General features: G+C 35.2%; 2 protein-coding genes, 1 long non-coding RNA gene and 1 pseudogene across 6 annotated transcripts; 2 read left to right on the top strand and 2 right to left on the bottom strand.

Annotated features, from left to right (window-relative positions):
- Nucleotides 1–3,523: 3,523 nt before the first annotated feature.
- On the bottom strand, nucleotides 3,524–7,678 carry LOC125190934 (uncharacterized). Of its 3 annotated transcripts, none has more exons than XR_016130243.1 (7): nucleotides 7,253–7,678; nucleotides 5,831–6,013; nucleotides 5,686–5,731; nucleotides 5,168–5,255; nucleotides 4,964–5,056; nucleotides 4,427–4,510; nucleotides 3,524–3,700 (listed from the first exon to the last, which is right to left on the bottom strand). It is a non-coding gene; the product is annotated as an uncharacterized LOC125190934 (long non-coding RNA). The 3 variants fall into 3 exon arrangements; XR_007171001.2 differs by having other exon boundaries at nucleotides 3,624–3,700; nucleotides 5,831–5,887; nucleotides 7,253–7,677; XR_016130244.1 differs by lacking the exon at nucleotides 4,427–4,510.
- A 3,074-nt stretch (nucleotides 7,679–10,752) lies between these two features.
- LOC125189762 (two-component response regulator ARR2-like) lies at nucleotides 10,753–12,959 on the top strand. The gene is made up of 6 exons (XM_048087000.2): nucleotides 10,753–10,861; nucleotides 11,532–11,681; nucleotides 11,768–12,193; nucleotides 12,274–12,350; nucleotides 12,421–12,657; nucleotides 12,737–12,959. The coding sequence occupies exons 1-6, from the start codon at nucleotides 10,753–10,755 to the stop codon at nucleotides 12,830–12,832; spliced, it is 1,095 nt and encodes a 364-aa protein (XP_047942957.1). The 3' UTR covers nucleotides 12,833–12,959.
- A 2,827-nt stretch (nucleotides 12,960–15,786) lies between these two features.
- Nucleotides 15,787–17,875, top strand: LOC125187086 (transcription initiation factor TFIID subunit 9-like). 2 transcript variants are annotated; one of them, XM_048083599.2, is made up of 3 exons: nucleotides 15,787–15,961; nucleotides 16,523–16,792; nucleotides 17,370–17,875. In XM_048083599.2, the coding sequence occupies exons 2-3, from the start codon at nucleotides 16,532–16,534 to the stop codon at nucleotides 17,652–17,654; spliced, it is 546 nt and encodes a 181-aa protein (XP_047939556.1). In that variant the 5' UTR covers nucleotides 15,787–15,961; nucleotides 16,523–16,531; the 3' UTR covers nucleotides 17,655–17,875. The 2 variants fall into 2 exon arrangements, with proteins under 2 accessions (XP_047939556.1, XP_047939555.1); XM_048083598.2 differs by having other exon boundaries at nucleotides 15,788–15,961; nucleotides 16,512–16,792.
- Nucleotides 17,876–18,765: 890 nt separating this feature from the next.
- On the bottom strand, nucleotides 18,766–19,352 carry LOC148926378 (uncharacterized; annotated as a pseudogene).
- Between the last annotated feature and the right edge of the window lie 212 nt (nucleotides 19,353–19,564).

The following is a 19,564-nucleotide window of genomic DNA, read 5'->3' as shown; positions in this document are numbered from 1 at the left end:
CTTCCATCACGTGGGTAGGCAAGAGAAGAGATAAAGAGATAAACCATCATCGACTTGGGCCTGCTCTGATACCATATTAGAAATGGGCCACTCACCCCTTAAAAGGCCTCATAAGGGGGAGGGTTATCCACACTTATATAGAAAAGCTAGGATCATCACCAAGCCGATGTGGGACAAGATATTAGAATTTTAACACGCCCCCTCACGTGTGGGCCGGAATGACACATCGGACTTCCATCACGTGGGTAGGCAACAGAAGAGATAAAGAGAATAAATCCATCATCGACTTGGGCCCTGCTCTGATACCATATTAGAAATGGGTCACTCACCCCTTAAAAGGCCTCATAAGGGGGAGGATTATCCATACTTATATAGAAGAGATAGGATCATCACCAAGCCGATGTGTAACAAGATATTAGAATTTTAACAATAATCATATAACACGTAATAAAATTGTCATTAAGTGAATCCTCTTTTGACATAAAATGCAGCAATATGCAATAATAGATATTATAAATGTCAGGAAACCTTGATGCGATAATTGGATAGGATATATATATTGACATCTTTTATGAAGTATCATATTGTAAGTGTTAGAATAGCTCATTTTTCTAAGCAGTGTACCGTTCTATTATTTAGCGGATAAAGGTAAAGAAATTGTATGTTAAGAAAAGCCAGGTCATTTCATTGAACCTATTAATTATCATTACAGCATCCGCAATGGTCGGCTAGCGACCGGCTAGTCGATTCTTCGCACTGGCCGATCGGCTAGCCGAACCATTTGAGGCGGCAAGCGGCTAACCGGCGAGCCGATCGGCGTGGGCTGGCCGATTGGTGGGCACTGGCCGATGCGCTAGCCGATCGGCCAGCGCCGATTTTTGTTTTTTTTTGTTTTTTTTTTTTACAAATCTATATAAACGCGATTTTCGTTTCATTTTCATTTGCACCACTTGTTCTAACGAGTTTTCTCTCTCTCTAACTTTCTGTACAAGAGCATCATCGCGCGATGAGTAACGCGGGTGGTAGCGGTGGTGGTAGTGGTGGTAGTGGTGGGGATGCTGAGGAGTACGAACGGAGGATGAACGAGGCTATGAATGCCTACATGAACCGTGAGATGGAGCGGTACATGCGTAGGGTGGAACAGCAGGCGATACCTCGCCCTCCACGAGTTGTCCACCGCCGAGCAATGATTGATCGGGATCACGTAGCTGCACATCTCCCGCCAACATGTTCTGGCGGCGTTTTAGAATGCGCAGGGAGTTGTTTATGCGCATCGTTGGGGCATTAGAGCGTCAATATCTGTGTTTCCGCTTCAGGCACGATGCGGCTGGCAGACCCGGCCACACCCCTATTCAAAAGTGCACGGCGGCAATCAGGCAGTTGGCCTACGGAGGCGCGGCAGACATGTGGGATGAGTACCTCCACATCGGTGAGTCGACAGCCCTGAAATGTCTGAAGGATTTCTGTGGGGGCGTGATAAGCGTTTTCGGTGAGCAGTACCTTCGAAGCCCTACTCCCGAAGATTGTCAGAATTTGATGCAGATGCACGGGGAGAAGCATGGGTTCCCCGGGATGTTAGGCAGCATAGATTGTATGCATTGGGAGTGGAAGAATTGTCCGACTGCCTGGAAGGGGGCCTACACGACCGGCTACAAGTCAAAGAATCCCACGATAAACCTCGAGGTCGTAGCTGATTACCGGCAGTGGATCTGGCATGCGTATTTTGGGGTAGCCGGGTCGAACAACGACCTCAACGTCCTGAACTCGTCTCCCCTCTTCAACGAGAAGTGTCAGGGCGTCGGTCCAACCGTCTCATTTGTGGCCAACGGCAACTGGCATGATATGGGCTACTACTTGGCGGATGGGATATACCCTCGGTGGCCGGTCTTTGTGAAGACGATCAGACAAACAAGTGATGACAAGAAGGCCTACTTTGCGGAACGACATGAGTCGGCATGCAAGGACGTGGAGCGCGCATTTGGTGTGCTATAGTCTCGATGGGCGGCAATTAAGGGTCCAACGCGTTTGTGGGATGTCGGATGCGTTTCCCAGATAATGTACGCCTGCATTATCCTGCACAACATGATTGTCGAAGACGAAGGCGTACAACTGACTAGTTGGGTCAATGACGATGAAGCCGGTCCAAGCCACGGAACGGCCACCCCTAGTGTACGACAGGGGGTACCTCTCGATGAAGCCGGCCGCCTCAAGGAATTTGCCAACATGCGCCAAGTGGATGCTCATATTCAACTCCAAAAGGATATAATTGAAGAGTTGTGGGCACGGAGGATTGCACGGCGATAGTTTTTTTTCTTTATTATGTACCTTTTTAAATGTAATTTTTTTTTATCTATGTACCTTTTTTAAATGCAATTAATGAATTTTCCCGTATATTTCTCGTAAATTTAATTCCGTAATTTAATCGTAATTTTAATTCCGTAAATGTAGTATATTTTGAATTATTTTTATTGCGGCTGGCATATGGCTGGCCTAAATCTGATGTGGCAGGTGGATTTTCTAGTGTTGCTGACGTGGCAGGAGAGAGAATGGCTAGCCTATTGCTAGCCTATGTACCATTGTGGATGCTATTGCGTAACATTTCCACAGTCGCTTTTTTGATATTATCTGCTTATCTCATTTACATTTATGAGTCATCACTTATTACCCATCATCATCTTACTGTTTGTCGTAAAGTCCAGTTTTCAATTTTCTCTGTTCATCATTTTACGTCTAGATAATCTTAATTCTCAGCTTATAGCTCCTCTATTTTATTACCAATTTACCATTATATAATTTGTATATTATTTTATCGGTACGTTTAATATACGTGTCACAATAGATTTTCCGTGTTACTTTGAATTCGAATGTATCGGTACAATAAAGATATTTATTTGATGTTGAAATTCAAATTCTCAAGAACGATTTCCATTTGAGCATATGTATATCAAATATATTGTCGCAAATAAAATAATATTTTCATAAAAGTAAAAATTGTTATTTAAATTATAGTTTTTGGTTAACTTCTTGTTAATATCACAACTTTTCCTGCAAAATAAATTACTCCCTCCGTCCGTAAATAGGAGTCTCGTACTCTCATTTTCCTATTTAAATCCATCTACGAACAAGAGTCCACGTTCATTTTTATTAAAAATAGTAATAAGGCCTCACACTCCACTAATTCATTCAACTCACATCATATTTATCATATTTAAAACTAATATATACAAGTGAAACTCATATTCCACTAAATTTTTTTCACCTACTTTTTTTAATTAGCTTTTCTTAAAACTCGTGTTGAAGAGAAATGAAACTCTAATGATGGATGGAAGGAGTTTAACTTTAGTACAATTTGCAAAACGTCCGTGAAATTTCAGAAATCTATCAATATATAAAGTGACAGTTTTTTGAACTGCCACCTGTCACTGTTTTTGGCGGGGAAATGAGGTTCTGTGTATTTTTGTTTTTATTACTTGGCTTCTTTCACGTACGTTTGTTACTGTTTTTACACGAAATCTGAAAGCAATTTATGGTTCCAAGGTTTGTTATTTTGTTTTTTTTTCCGTTTTTTATCTATACTTTTATTGGTATGTGCACTTAAACCTATTCTATTACAAATATAGAGATATCAGATAAACTATATATTCATTTTTGAAAAGGGATTGAGATACATATTTACTCCAGATTCCAATGCAATAAATACCTGAACAAACATAAAAACAAAATATTAGTCTGCATACATTTAGAACCTGAACAATAGGACGAAGAAATCTCATTTTTTGAACCAAGCATCTTTGCAAAACTCTAAAGAAGAATTTATTTTGATGGATGTCGACCCAGAGAAATATGAAGAATTCGTATATACTTTAATAATTGACAGAATTTTGATTCAATTTAAAATTTAAAAAAATACTGAGAGAGATTCACATTTTCTACCAATGCAATTAATACCTGTGATATGAATAGTTAGATAATAAAATCACATATTTATAACATAAAAAATGGGGGGGGGGGGGACAGGTTATTAAATGGAGAACAAAAGACTACAAAAGTCATTCATGCAAATCAATAGCAATTACTTTATCAGATTCCAATGCAAGGTCTCATTGAACAAAGTTAAAAAATGTGTTAGGTTCTATATTTAAAATCTAGATTATAAGTTTAAAAGTCAGTAATAATAAACTTTAGTATTCTATGAATAGTATTCTAGATCATGAAATGATAAGCAGTTATAGAAATTAATGTGCACCCATTAGGGCTAAGTTCCTAACCTATTTGTGAACATACTTTATATTCATAGATTAAATAGAAAGAATGTGTAGAATTGTAGTAAGCATATGATTAATATTTTTGTATTAATCATAGATGATAGAATGTGTAGCAATCATAGTATTAAAGTAAAAACAATTAAAAAGCAAGAATTACATACCTCTTTTTAAAAACTGAGTTCAGAATCAGTAGGAGTAGGCTTTGTTGCCTCTCATACTTGCCATCTCATCTTTTTCTTTTTTCTCTGTAATAATAATACTCTGTTTATTAAGATGTATACTAAGATTTACTTCAGCTAATAAACTATTTCATTTATACTTTACTAACCGTAATATTATGTTTCCAGGTGGTTGTAATAAATTCTATATATTAAATGTAATCGGTTTCCAACTGACAGACTATACTAAACTCTATTTATTCTAAGATTTACTAAACCTTTTATATAATACATATTTAATATTTTACTAATCATAATAATATATTTCATGAATGATAATTAATTTCAGATTCTTTTTTATTGTGGTATTTGGAAGGTCCTTTCTATGATTATGTTTTTATGGGGAACATGCATACTTTTGGAGTACACAACAGGCCCACCTCCCACGTTTTTTCCTCTATAAAACCTACTGATTATCCTTCCAAAATTACTATCAACTGAAACAAGCAAATGAAATATTAGGTAGTTCAGCCTTTTTACCTCCACATTTCTTTCTTCCCAAATTTGTTCTCTTTTCATCTGCTTCGAATAAATCTTCTTCATTTCATGATTTTTAGTGGCTTCCTTTCAAAGCTGCAATATTCAAAAAGTAGCATTGTTGAATATTTATTTATTACATTGCCAACATTCATATGAACTGAATCGTGCAACTGTTTATTGATCTTAGCTTCAGACTCTTTACACCTTATTGTATTATGCGTTTTGAAACACACTCTTGATCCTCTGTAGTGGATGTTTTCCGTTCTATGTTTGTTAAATTTTCTTCTCAAACCTGCAAGATACAAGAAAAGTTAGCAGCCTTAACATATCAATCTTTTGTTTTTGTTTTCTCCATGTTTCAGCTAAGTGATTCTTTCCTGTTCTGTTCTTGCTTTTTGATGTTAAATTTCAGTTTCGAATACTCATTTATTATTCTTCTAAAATCATTTACAACTGAATATTGATCTTGGCTTAGCTTCTTTACCTTATTATTACTGAGACTCTTTATCCCACTTTAATGGATGTTCTTCATCCCATATAAAAACATAAATTTTGGTCCTCAAACATGCAAGATACAATAATAGTTAACTGCAAAGTTAACATATCTATCTTTTTTTTTGTTTTCTCTATGTATCAGGCTTGCATGAAACAAGATATTGTGCAACACTTCAGTACTTTTCATATCCTTGCCATTGGAGGAGTAAGAATTTATTAGAACTCACGTTTTGCATGAATGCATATCACATGTCATTTTTGCACAGTTTGTCCCTGCAGTTAAAATGTGAAATTATTTGTTACTTTCAGTATTTAGCTGCATGTCGATTCAATATGAATTTGAATTTTCAGTTCCTGTAAATATTCACTGACCTCATATTTTAGTTTGTATGCAATCTTTGTTCTTTTTATGTTCATTAAGATGATTCCCTGCAATAAAAATTCAAGTAGCATTCAGTATCTTAACATTGAAAGCAATAACTTAGTCAATAGTTCTATGAAAGTTGTTTTTTCCTTTTTTTGGCAGCAATGTTACTTGCTGATTCATATCATCACCTGCACAAAACATTAATTGCTTCAAATACTGCATATGCATTAAACAATTGAGTGATTTTGAATATTTTTTTTGGCAGAAAGCACCAACTGAAGTAATGGCACCTTTCATTACCATGATCGTATGGTAAGTTTACTAATTTCAGAAAATCAGTATTATAGTAAACTATCTAAATGAAACAGGGGCCTTTAAAAGATCAGTTTAATATAAAAAAGACGTATTCATTCTTGGAAGTTTTTTTTTTTATTTTTGTTTACAGGGCACCAGGTTCCAAGCATCATCTCCAAAGAATTCATGCTAGAAAGTTGGTTTTCTACTTAGGGAAGGAGTGATTTTCTTCATTAGGATTTTTGTGAGGGCAAACAATCTCAGAAATAAGACTACCAGTTACCAATAGAGGCTTACCATGGTTGCTAAAACAGGAAGTTTTAAAGTGACTGACTGTAAATTCCTATTTTGCATGTTTCATGTAAGACCCTTTAGGAAAACTTTTCAAAGCTACGGAAGAATCATTCTTTGGGACCGAGAGGCTACCAATCTATTAGGAAAGTGTTTCTGATGTTGTTTCAGTAAATTAGGTATATATCTTAAGACATTTTATATTTGATTCTAAGTTGTAAATTTTTGTATTTTTTAGCACCAAAATTGTTTCAGTATTTTTTGATTCTAAGTTGTTTCAGTATTTTTTGTATTTTTATATTTGATTCTAAAAATCAGTTGCAAATTCGTGCAACTGATTTTAGCACCAAAATGATCACATTATCACAAATATTAGCAAAGTATGCAATTCAAGAAATTTTTGAATTACCTTTAATGCATAGCTTCAGTTTTAGTGTTTTTGTGCTCAGAAAAATCAGATTGTTGTTTATTAGTATTGAAGTATTGCATATATATTAAATTACTATTCTAATGTTGAGTAATTACTAAATTACCTTGAACACAAAACACCATATTTAGTCTTTTTGTACTACTTAAATGTCTTTCTCTTCCTATGCAGAATAAGAGAGTAAACTTTATGAGTTAATTAAAATAAACATGTTGCAGATACAAATTAAAATATTTTATAGGTTATTACCTTTAAGACTGAAATGTAAGTAGTATTTAAAAACCTAATGGTACTAAAAACTTAGAACAACACGTTCAGTGACATTCAGTTTGTATAAAATAATAGTACATGAAAGATGTTGGAGTATAAGTAAATTTCGAGGATTGGAGAAAAAAGAAATTTGTTTTGATTTTACCTTAAATCAAAACCGTCTTCGATCTAACCGAATAACTTCTGAACGCCTTGAATTGGGGCTGGGGTTTGCGATTCTATACTGTCGTCGGTTAAATTGAATAGCTTCTGTTGGACGTGGATAAGCCTGTGTCGGCAAGAGTTTGCGCAGGCAGCGTGGATAAGACTATGCTGGCTAGGTTTTGTGCCGGCGATGTCGGCGCTTTGGTTGTCGCCGCTAAAAATCGGCGGAGTAGGGTAGAAGCTTTAGAGTTTGTGGTGAGACGACGCAGTTTTGGCAAGGAGACATCGCGATTCAGTCCGTTGTGGTCTGATGTCGCAGTTTACGTCTGTTGATGGCGGCGATTCAGTCGCCGGAGCTGAAGATCGCGGAGTCTTCGAATTTCTAGGGTTTGTGTGTGTCGGCGATGCTGAGGAGAGAAGAAATGGTGAAAAACTGTATTTATATGTTGTAATAATCAAGCTTAGAAATTCCTAAGTACGATTAATTTAATTAGCTGTAATCTCTCATTAATTTAATCTGCTGCAAAGTGTAATTGTTTTAATTATTCAGTAATTGGATTAGAGTTGTGGGCCATTTTGTGTATATGACGTTTGGGCCATGAGTATTGTTTCTTTGGGCTATTGCTCTTATATACTGTAGTATTTTACTTTTTTGGATTGTTTGGATATTCTAATTCTAATATAATTAGAATTAAATTCAAAGATTAATTATTTTATTATTGTAAAATATATTTCTATTTTTGTTTTATTTTACATAAATTTAAATTTGAATTATATTTTATTTATTTCGGTCGTACTAATAATTATTTATTTTTTTGTAGTCGATGTGGGTGGATCAATTGGAAGTCCTATTATTTATGGCGAACATAATTCATGTATTTGAATCAGAATAAATTTGTTTCGTCAATTTTAAATTGACATGAGGATTTTTAATCACTCTTTCTTTTAAATATCAATATTTTATAAATGCATTTAGAAATGCCACCTTTTCATGAAAGACGTTTATCTTTAACTGATATTCATATGTTGGAATATAAGTTTCTTAACTAAATTTTTATTAATACTCACTCCATCCCAAGAAAAGATGTCACACTTGTGGCGGCACAAATTGTTTGACAGAAGCATTATATATTTTTGAGTTAATAACGTTTTAGAACTAAGTATGAGTAACTAAGTGTTGCTTTTGTTTAAAAATCGTTTGGGCCTTTATTTTCGGCTATTGTAATGTATCTGAGGTTGGGCTTGACATTTTATTTTTTTTGGACTTTTCTTTATAATTGAATTGGATTGTGAGTTAAATTTAATAAAAAAAAATCGGCCCCTTTGTCAATTTATGTCTTAATTTAGAAAATTTTGGATTTTTGTAATGAAATTGTGCTTTTATGGTGTAATTGTTTTGTAAATGTGTTAATTCTCTCTAATTTTCTAAAATTTGTAAATAATTATTGATTTGTGATTTTATTATAGTTAATTTACTTTTATTCATCTAATAATAAATTTTTTGGGGGTAGTTGATATCGGTGGATCCGTTGATATTCTCATTGTATATATAATTAATTTACACATTCGTTTGTGTTTTCTATATTAATTTCCAAATTATTTAGTTATATACTTTTATATGATTAATAAGATGTTACTATTCTTTACTACTCTCTCTGTCCTTCTATAAGCTAGACGTTTCTTTTCGGGCTTCGGCTGTTGTTTTGCGAAGATAATAATAAATATTTAAAGTGAAAGTGGATCGGAAGTAGAGTAAGGGAGAGAATAATACATGAGAGAGTCATATTTACATTATTCTCTTACTTACATTACTTTCTCTTCACTCTAACTATTTTTCATTATTTTCGCAAAACAACGGCCGAAAAAGACGCCTCACTTATAGTGAGACACATAGAGTACATTTGTTTCATTTAACATCCACATAATTGCACTTCATTTCTAATTTTTAAAGTTGAAGAATGATTTTAATTGGTTCATCAAAGGATTTTACTTTTAACACGTGAATTTAATTACTTTATAATACGATTCTAAATTCTTTAATCCTTAGTCGCACACCTCCTCTTTGTCATTTAATGTATTTTATTTTATTTCACTCATATAAAAAATTTAAACGGTATATAATCGTTTTGGTTTATATGAAATGTTTCAAAAGAGTGGGTTGAGAGAAGTACATTTCTCTTTTTATTATTGTTTATAATTTTATGAATACTTATTAAAATATTTATTTTAATTAGCACTATAAACATAATTATATTATCGTTATCCCTTTTTTATATTTTAATCTACTTATCTTAGAATTTATTTTCATTATTTGAATTATTTGGAAATTTTATGACCCGTGCATAGCACGGGTGGTAAAAACTAGTTGGTGGTAGTTTGAAAGCCGAATCTTTAGACGTCAACAAAATGCTGGTTCTTTAAAACATTATCGTTTATTTATTTTAAACAAATTTTAGGGAATTATTCTTAGTTTGTATCATTGATGTCTGAATTTTAGGGCTTTACTATTGGTTTGTAACTTCGATTTCACGATTGCAAATCGCAACTTAGCGTTGCGCGGAAGTTAGCTTGGGGTTCGCAACTCACAAACCCAATTCTGGCATTCACGATTTGGCCTTAATATGAGACAATTGCAAATTATAATAAGGTTATGATTTAATAAGTATAACTTGTAAGTTATGAGAGATTTAACACAAATTATCAATAAAAAAATTGCGAAATTAATGACAATTTCACCGTTCAAACTTATCTGTGGTGGACAGTAGAATTTACGAAAGGTGACTTACTATTATTCACAAACCTACCTTAATCTGGCTATTTTTCTTCGGATAACTTAGGCACATCATATATGTTAAATTGAACGAGGTAGATTTCGAATCGAGTGTTCTAGATTCTGTGTAATAACTAAAAATTAGTTTACAGATTTTTGAAATTCAAAAAATCTGCCTTTCAAGTCCACAAGATCCATTTGACTAACTTTAAATTACATTCCAGACAAGACAAATTTTACCTGTTCTGCACATAATTGCCGTTGGATTTCCAGCACCTTGCATTTCTGTATTTTGTTAGTATTCAAAGTCAAAATTATTTGTTCTCAATTCTAAAAATTTATATGTTCCAAATCTTTTACAAAACATTTCTTAGACTAAAATAACTTTCTTATGTTATCAGAATTATTTGTATTTTAGTTCTAACAATTTGTTACTAGGTAGGTCCAGGTTCAAAATTGAAGTACGGACTAACAAATTTACATATAAAAATTAATTGAATTTTCTATTTAATACAGTCAAGAACTAGTATAAATATCCTCTTTATCATTCATCATTTTCATTGTATTTTGAATCCACATATCTCCTTACTGGCTCTGCACTTTGGTAAACATTCTTCTCTTCTTCATCTCTATTTTCCTTATCATTTTTTATAAGCAATCTCGACTAACTTATTTAATTCATGTTGTAGAAAACCTTCATCATGTGGGAATTTGATAGAAACAATGTTCCAATGGCTTCTTTCCATGCTATGATGCATGGAATTCACATTTTATTAGTGGATCATGATGCAGAAGCTTTAATCAATACAGCCAAGCAACTCGAATTGTGCCAGTACAAAGGTATGTAAAAATTCCCAATTTTCTTACTGAATTTACTTTCAAATTAGATCCTCTCAAATCTTTGTTTTTTCATGAATTGAGAGATATAATGTTGGCGAAGAGTAGTTCATTTGTATTAGTCTTTTTAATTGGTCGATTTTGATTATTTTTTAGAAGAATCTTTTCATTCACCGATCTTGTAAATTCGGGGATGAGTGGACTTATACAAATTTACTTCTGATTTTGTTTTATTTACTTATTTGGAATGTAATTATGCTATTAATGATGTTTGAGTGTATGCTGTTGTGTATTACTTTAATTCGTTTTTTTAATTAAACCAAGGTGAACTCTTGTTGCTATTACTATTTAATTCTTATTAATATTATTGTTTTGCAAAATTTGATTCGTTAAATTACTACGACTTCCAATTACTAGAAGAAAAATTTCTCTTGCTTGTTATACCCAAACACTTCAAGTTTCATGTATAAATTTTTTAAATATTACGCAGTTAATTAGGATTAAAAATCAGATCTGTAAGTACACTATATTATATCTATTACAAGAAGTCGATCAATAGTTGTCAAATATTTCCAATCATTTATTTCCATTCTCTATATATCTTGTGCACGACACAATTTAGTGATGTATAGAAAAATATTTACTATATTTTTTTATTTTGTTTATTCATCAGTTACATTCGTTGAGCACGCATCTGCTGCTATAGCGATGCTTGCGACCGGAAAGGCTAAATTTGATGTTGTGATGGCGAACATCGACTCTCCTGATCTCCATGGATTCAAACTTCTTCAACATGCAGTCTACATGTGCATCCCAGTTGTTTGTAAGTTCAATATATACATTAATTTTCTATATTTGCATAATTGTGAAAATTTATGATTTTATTGACATCCTTTGATATTTATATAGTGATGTCTGAAGACGACGATGCGTTCATAGCCATGAGGGCTCTCGAACATGGAGCTTTCCTTCACATCAAGAAGCCTATGTCAATGGAGTTTTCTCGATGCTTGTGGCAACATGTTGTGAGGGAGAAGACGAGAATGGCAAGGGATAGGAACATGTTTATGGCATCGAACAACCTTGGACCGATACAAGGGGTTGAGTTTAGGGAAGCGGTTCAATTAAGGGACGAAAACCCTAACCCTAACCCTAGCATGAAGAACAAGGGCAAATACAAGAGTAAAGCTAGGGGTAGAAGCGACGATTATGGCGAGGAATACGATTCGGGAAGGATGGGTCACAAGGGTAATGTGAGGAGAAAAATGTGTACCGAGTGGACTCAAGAACTGCATGCCAAGTTTATGAATGCGATCGAACAACTTGGTGAAGGAAGTATGTGTTCCATGACTTGTTCATTCAAATTATACTATTTCCACATTACATATAATTAATTATGTCATGTTACTTTCTAGGATGTTTCCCCAAAGAAATCCTAGAGATGATGAATGAGCCGGGCTTAACAAGAATGCAAGTGGCAAGCCATCTTCAGGTTAGGCTCTGTTTTGTTAATTTTCCATGTGTTGTTATGTCAAGGCATTGAATTGGATGAAATTTTATAGAAATGTCGAAATGATAACTGGCGAGCTCCAGAAGAGCGAAAATCGACCCCACATCCTCAACAGGCAAGTTCGAGTGGGAGTGGACCCCAATCAAAGCCACGAAGATTCGGTTCAAAACCCCTACCCTTATCGGAGACCCAAACACCAAGCAAAATGGGAAATGGATCAATCCCTGCATCTGATGACTACTTACATTTTCTGGATATGGATAGCCTCACCCCTACCACCAACCAACAGGTAATTAAGATACCTTTCAATACACTTTTCTATATGCATTTTCCTTCAATTTCAGTTACTAATTACCTTATTTATACAGAATTGTGGCGAAGCAACTTCCCAGAGCAAGAGCGCGTGGAGTTCCGACACATCAAATCTGGACAGCGATCACTCTGAAACTAAAGCCAAACCTTAACTTTATCATATATTCATTTACCTTTTTTGTCTTTTCTTTGTAACTACAGTTACCTATACTGTCTCAAATGTTGACTATGGTTTTGTTACTTTGGTTTCTTGCCTTTTTTTCAGAATTTTAATGTGACCTTTCTCATTTTGAATGAGGCATCAATATTAATTCTCGTTTGATATCAATCTTCTCCTTCCAATGCGCAGCCTACTTTCCTTTAATTCTTTTATTTGTTCAAATAAAAGCATCAATTGACTGAATGAATGAGAAAAAAATCTTAGCATTAGCGAAATAATACTATTAGAAATGGATCACTCACCCCTTAAAAGGCCTCATAAGAGGGAGGGTTGTCCACACTTATATAGAGAAGCTAGGATCATCACCAAGCCGATGTGGGACAATGACTTGGAGAATTTAACACGCCCCCTCACGTGTGGGCCGGAATGACACATCGGACTTCCATCACGTGGGTAGGCAAGAGAAGAGATAAAGAGATAAACCATCATCGACTTGGACCCTGCTCTGATACCATATTAGAAATGGGTCACTCACCCCTTAAAAGGCCTCATACACTTATATAGAGAATGTTAAATTCTCCAAATCATTGTCCCACATCGGCTTGATGATGATCCTAGCTTCTCTATATAAGTGTGGATAACCCTCCCCCTTATGAGGCCTTTTAAGGGGTGAGTGACTCATTTCTAATATGGTATCAGAGCAGGGCCCAAGCCGATGATGGATTTATCTCTTTATTTCTTCTCTTGCCTACTCACATGATGGAAGTCCGATGTGTCATTCCGGCCCACACGTGAGGGGGCGTGTTAAAATTCTAATATCTTGTCCCACATCGGCTTAGTGATGATCCTATCTCTTACATATAAGGATGGATAATCCTCCGCCTTATGAGGCCTTTTAAGGGGTGAGTGACCCATTTCTAATATGGTATCAGAGCAGGGCCCAAGCCGATGATGGATTTATCTCTTTATTTCTTCTCTTGCCTACCCACGTGATGGAAGTCCGATGTGTCATTCCGGCCCACACGTGAGGGAGCGTGTTAAAATTCTAATATCTTGTCCCACATCGGCTTGGTGATGATCCTATCTCTTATATATAAGGATGGATAACCCTCCGCCTTATGAGGCCTTTTAAGGGGTGAGTGGCTCATTTCTAATATGGTATCAGAGCAGGGCCCAAGTCGATGATGGTTTATCTCTTTATCTCTTCTCTTGCCTACCCACGTGATGGAAGTCCGATGTGTCATTCCGGCCCACACGTGAGGGGGCGTGTTAAAATTCTAACATCTTGTCCCACATCGGCTTGGTGATGATCCTATCTCTTATATATAAGGATGGATAACCCTCCGCCTTATGAGGCATTTTAAGGGGTGAGTGGCTCATTTCTAATATGGTATCAGAGCAGGGCCCAATCGATGATGGTTTATCTCTTTATCTCTTTTTTTGTCTACCCACGTGATGGAAGTCCGATGTGTCATTCCGGCCCACACGTGAAGGGCGTGTTAAATTCTCCAAATCATTATCCCACATCGACTTGGTGATGATCCTAGCTTCTCTATATACGTGTGGATGACCCTCCCCCTTATGAGGTCTTTTAAGGGGTGAGTGGCTCATTTCTAATAAATACACCAGAGTAATTTAGTTTGTAGGAATATTTGAGAGGACAATTGGTGGAATATATGATAAATTGTTTTGGAGATGGTGATGTGAGCAAACTAATCAACACTTTATTTTTGCCGCCTTGCAGAAGAGCAACGTCCGTGCCATTGGGCCGGGCCCATAAATAGTGAAGAACATGCTCTCCGTGGAAAGTACGATTATGCATGCTCTAAGGCTATATATGTGGATTATACTTTTATTTTACTGTAAAATAAAAAGATGTGATGAATAAAATGGGTTTATGAATAGAATCATCCCTAAATTATTAATTAGTCATTTAATATGGCCATTGATTCGGTTTTTTTTTTTTCGTCCTAATACAAGTGGTACAAGTGATGGATTTCTTTTTTTTGTTGTCCACCATACGCAACTGCTTTTTTAAATTTAACGAAAAGCAATACATTTATTCTTTTTATTTTCCTATTTTCTATTTTACTCTGTCTCATGTTCTATTCTCCCCACTTACTCAATAAATATCATTTTCTTATATCTTATACCCAAAAGAAATCAATCATTTATAGTGAGACGGTAAAAGGCAATACTACTATATTGTACTACCTCCGTTCCATAGTAATGGAGGCGAAACTTTCGGCACGGAGATTAAGAAAAGTTGTGTTAGGTGAGTTAAGTAAAGAGAGAATAAAGTGGAAAATGAAAAAGGTAGAGAGATGGAGAGAAAAAAAAGTAAGAGAGAGTAAAGTAGGTGCGGAAAAATGTGTTGACTTTTACTAAAAAGGAAAATGACTATATTACTATGAAACGTACCAAAATGACAAAATAACTCTATTACTATGGAACGGAGGAGTAGATTATAGGGTAAAATAATTAAATTCATAATTATTTTATCATATTTTACTTAAAATTGGAGCAAATCTTGCTCTAGGGACCCTTTTATATTACTTCATTCATTCCTTGAAATTATGAATCATTTCCTTTTTTTAGCCCATTCCTTAAAATCATTGATTTTCTAATTTAGAAAAAAAAATTTATCTCATTTAGTAGGATTCATTCTTTATTAATAATATTTAATTATTATTATTTTTACTTTATTAATTCTCTATTAGAATTTGTGTCTTTTCAAACATTATATTTAATTATTATTCTTTTTACTTTATTAATTATCTATTAAAATTTGTGTCTTTTCAAACATTATATTTTTAAAGGATAAATGGAGCAATATTTGTCTAAAAGAAATAAAATTATTCATTTTTGGGTCTTGTGTACTTGATAAGCCCATTTAAAATTTCCATAAATTTAAATTTCGAGCCCATTAGTCTGAGACTCTGAAATGAGTGACATATTATTCCTACCGAACAGCCCCTTACTAAGCCCTAATTTCACCCCCAAATTTTGAACACGATCGATTCTCCTTCGAAAAATCCCCCAAGTCGTTCTCTGCATCCGAAAGTCTCCTCAATCTAAATTCTCAGAAACACTCGCTACTCCCATCATTTTTGCAGCTGAGGTATATCTCTCTTGATGTACATATCTATGTATGTGGAAAGGAAACATTTTTGTTTTCATGTCGTGATTGAAGTAGTGAACCGAAGTTAATTTAGCAGGGTTTTCTTGAATTAAGTGATAGTGTGTGAAATCCTCTTGCTTAAATAGTTAAATTTCACCACAAGTTGTATTCAAATGCTTAGTCAGCTGCATTGCGACCTACTTGGGACTGTTCACTGTTATTTGTTCATTTAGATTACTCCCTCCGTCCCAAGATATTAGACCAACTTTCCCTTTTAGGATGTCCCAACATATTAGACTCATTTCATTTTTTAGCAAAAAACATCTATCTTATTTTATTCTCCACCTACTTTTTTCTCTCTTCTCTCCCCTACTTTTTCCCCCTCTCATACTTTACTCTCTCCACTTTAACTATTTAAATATCAATTCCTTAAATCATGTGCCCAAAAGAAGCGAGTCTAATACTCCGGGACGGAGGGAGTATTTTTTTCGTCAAAGCTTTTTTTTTTTCCCTAATTAGTAGATTGGTAATATCGTGAATTGTCGCATAGGATTTTTTTAGTTTGAAAGAATGACGGAGGTTGGTGAAGACGTTATGCCGAAGGATGCCAAGATTGTGAAGGAATTATTGAAGTCAATGGGTGTCGATGACTACGAGCCTCGTGTCGTAAACCAGTTTTTAGAGCTCTGGTATCGCTATGTTGTTGATGTGCTGTCCGATTCACAGGTGTATGCAGAGCATGCTGGGAAGTCTGTCATCGACTCTGATGATGTTAAGCTTGCAATTCAGTCCAAAGTCAATTTTAGTTTCTCGCAGCCTCCACCTCGAGAGGTAGTTTTTGGATTCTTTTGAGCTAATATGAAGTGCTTTCTTTAATGGGTTTGCCTATGATGCTAGTTGGTGCTGCATTATTACTAAGTAGCCATTGATGTGGGCCGGGTTGTTTGTTTAACTCATTATTTGTAGTATCAACAGTTGATGCATATTATAAGCTTGTTGAATATACGGTGATGCAAATGAATCTATATATTGTAGTGTTGTCACAAGGATCCTCGTGAGCTTCTCTAATTAACTGCTCCCCATTTTTCTGCAAACACAAATATTTAGGATACTTTCTCGTTAATGTTTTCAATAGCTGTTGCTTGCCTATGTTGATAAATGATATGACTGTGACACAAATGTGTCTATATAGTGTAATGGCGTGATCATGGTCACATGAGCGTACTAGTTAACTGGTCTCCCTTTAAATCTAAATTCGTATGTTCTGGATACTCTTCTTGCATTCTAGTTTCTGATAACTTTTGGTCAATTCATCTTGCGAAGAAAGTGTGCAAATTTTTAATAAACTTGGTTTGTGTTATTTACATGGTCATGTGATACTATTGTGTGCTACCATGTCCCTTAATAGGTGCTGCTAGAGTTGGCTAGGAGCAGAAACAAGGTCCCCTTGCCAAAATCAATAGCTGGGCCGGGGATTCCTCTGCCTCCGGAGCAGGACACGTTGATCAACCCGAATTATCAGCTTGCTATTCCAAAGAGACATAACATGCAACTGCCTGAAGAAACGGAAGAGGATGAAGAGACTGCTGATGTCAATTCGAACCCTAATCCTAATAATCCTCAAGACCGGAGAAATTTGTCTCAAGGAGCTCAGCGCGTCTCGTTTCCCCTTGGGGCCAAACAGTCGAGATAAGTCTAATATTGTAGTAATGCTTGTAATATTAAAAATGATTTATGTACCAAGTAGTTGGTTTAGCTTGTATAATGCACTTGGTTATTGTCAACGGCAGAAATCTGAACAATAGACTTAGAACTCAGTGCATGTTTGGTAGGGGTGATAACTCAATCCCATACCAATCCATGCGATATTTTCTTTATATTCACTATATAAGATTGAGTATTTAAAGAATGAAAGTTATAAAACTCATCAATTCATACTATCCAGGGTGACAGATAGAGAACACAACACTGCACTACCTCTCTGTCCACACAAAATATAGTCTTATTTGTGGACGGCACAGTTTCTAATGAGAAATTAGTAGAGTAAGGATGAGGAGAAAAAATAGGTAAAGTATGTGGAAGATGAGAAAAAAATGGGTAAAGTATGAGATAGAAGCTTTCTATTTTTAGAAATGGAACAATTTTTGTTGGACATCCCAAAATGGCAAAATGAGACTATTTTTCGTGGACGGAGGGAGTATATTACAACTAGAAATGAGTCAATAAAGTAACATACTTTCTCTCATCCCTTAAAAATATAAACTCCTTCCTTTTTTGTCCATCCCCTAAAAATAGCAACTTTCTATTTTGGGAAGTTTCTTTTTCTCTAATGAGATGGTACCATTTTCTACTAACACACTTTTCTTTCTATCACTTTTAATTTACCAATTTTGCATTAAAACCGTGCCATTTCAAAAGTTTTCATTTTTAGGGGACGGAGGGAGTAAATTACACGGGAAATAACCAATAACAAACTAATTGAAATTGAGGGAACCTTCTATCCACAAGACGGTATTAATCCTGGGTTGTTCTTGGATTAACGTATCACCCCCAGAAAAGGATCTTCTTCCAAACATGTAAAAGGCATCTTAAACTCGTTAAACACAACTAGTATTGATTAATACTCGGATGTTGCACACACTTTTTCTAGGGACTTACCTGGAGTTGTCGAGGCTCTCGCTCCCAATAGAGGGGTGTGATCATGTTAGCCACATTTCAGATTTTAAATCGAATACGCAAGAAATAGTTAAAACTAGTTTCAAAAGGTGTCTCATTTTTCAATCCAAAACAATTTTCCTCTACAATTACCAAATTTCACTAGAAAAATCATCATTCACACATTTTCTACATAAATAATTTATGACTTTACCCTTGATCGTCAGTCACGCGCTTCATTGATCCCACAATACCCCGAGGCGTCGTCGAGGATTAAACTCGGCATACAACTCTCGGAGCGAGTCAACGCAGTGGCATCGCGGGGGCTACTCGGCATTGATTTGGATGTCTTCCTAATAAACTGCGTCATGGCCCGGATCAAGCTCACCTGCGGGGGGCGGAAGCCCGAAAATTGGTGCAGAAGGTGAGATGTCGGGCCATGGCCTCCTCCGGGCTTATGAGCTTCCGGCAACGCAGCACTTCATCTTTCACGGCCTCCGCACAAAGCCCGCAAATCCATTTCCCTCCGTACCTGTTATTTTTCACTAAACTCCTCAACTTCTTATCAACATCAACTATATATCAATGATCGAAAGCAAAGAAATAAAGTAATTACATTTCTCTAATTGTGGCGATGTAAGAAGGGGTGCATTCTTCAGAAAGGCCGCAGCAATCGCATTTCACAAAATCCACATCGTTGGAATCACTCATTATAACTAAAAACTGAGATCAAAACCTTCACACCTCTATGCAAAAGCACTCATCTATAAAAAGAATTAAAACATAATCTTATTGGAAATTAGATGTAGATGTGATAAATTTGTACTATTATTAGTACTATATTTTTACAATCTAATGCGTGTGAGAAAATGTTACTCCACTTTTATTAGTGTATGAATAATAGTACTTCATGTCGTCTGCACTCATTCATTCATTTGTAAAATCATT

Source organism: Salvia hispanica, chromosome 5, assembly GCF_029641045.1.
Source record: "Salvia hispanica isolate PSC_SH4W2 chromosome 5, Shi_PSC_v1, whole genome shotgun sequence".
Classification (NCBI taxonomy): domain Eukaryota; kingdom Viridiplantae; phylum Streptophyta; class Magnoliopsida; order Lamiales; family Lamiaceae; genus Salvia; species Salvia hispanica.
The sequence above is the reverse complement of the archived record's forward strand: the minus strand, read 5'-3'. Positions and strand labels throughout refer to the sequence as shown.

Bases quoted from the DNA above. Each gene is read 5' to 3' on its own strand.
- LOC125189762 (XM_048087000.2), top strand. From the start codon at position 10,753: ATGGCTTCTTTCCATGCTATGATGCATGGAATTCACATTTTATTAGTG. The intron at 12,194-12,273 runs GTATGTGTTCCA...GTTACTTTCTAG, and splicing joins CGAACAACTTGGTGAAGGAA to GATGTTTCCCCAAAGAAATC. The intron at 12,658-12,736 runs GTAATTAAGATA...TTATTTATACAG, and splicing joins CCCCTACCACCAACCAACAG to AATTGTGGCGAAGCAACTTC.
- LOC125187086 (XM_048083599.2), top strand. From the start codon at position 16,532: ATGACGGAGGTTGGTGAAGACGTTATGCCGAAGGATGCCAAGATTGTG. The intron at 16,793-17,369 runs GTAGTTTTTGGA...GTCCCTTAATAG, and splicing joins CGCAGCCTCCACCTCGAGAG to GTGCTGCTAGAGTTGGCTAG.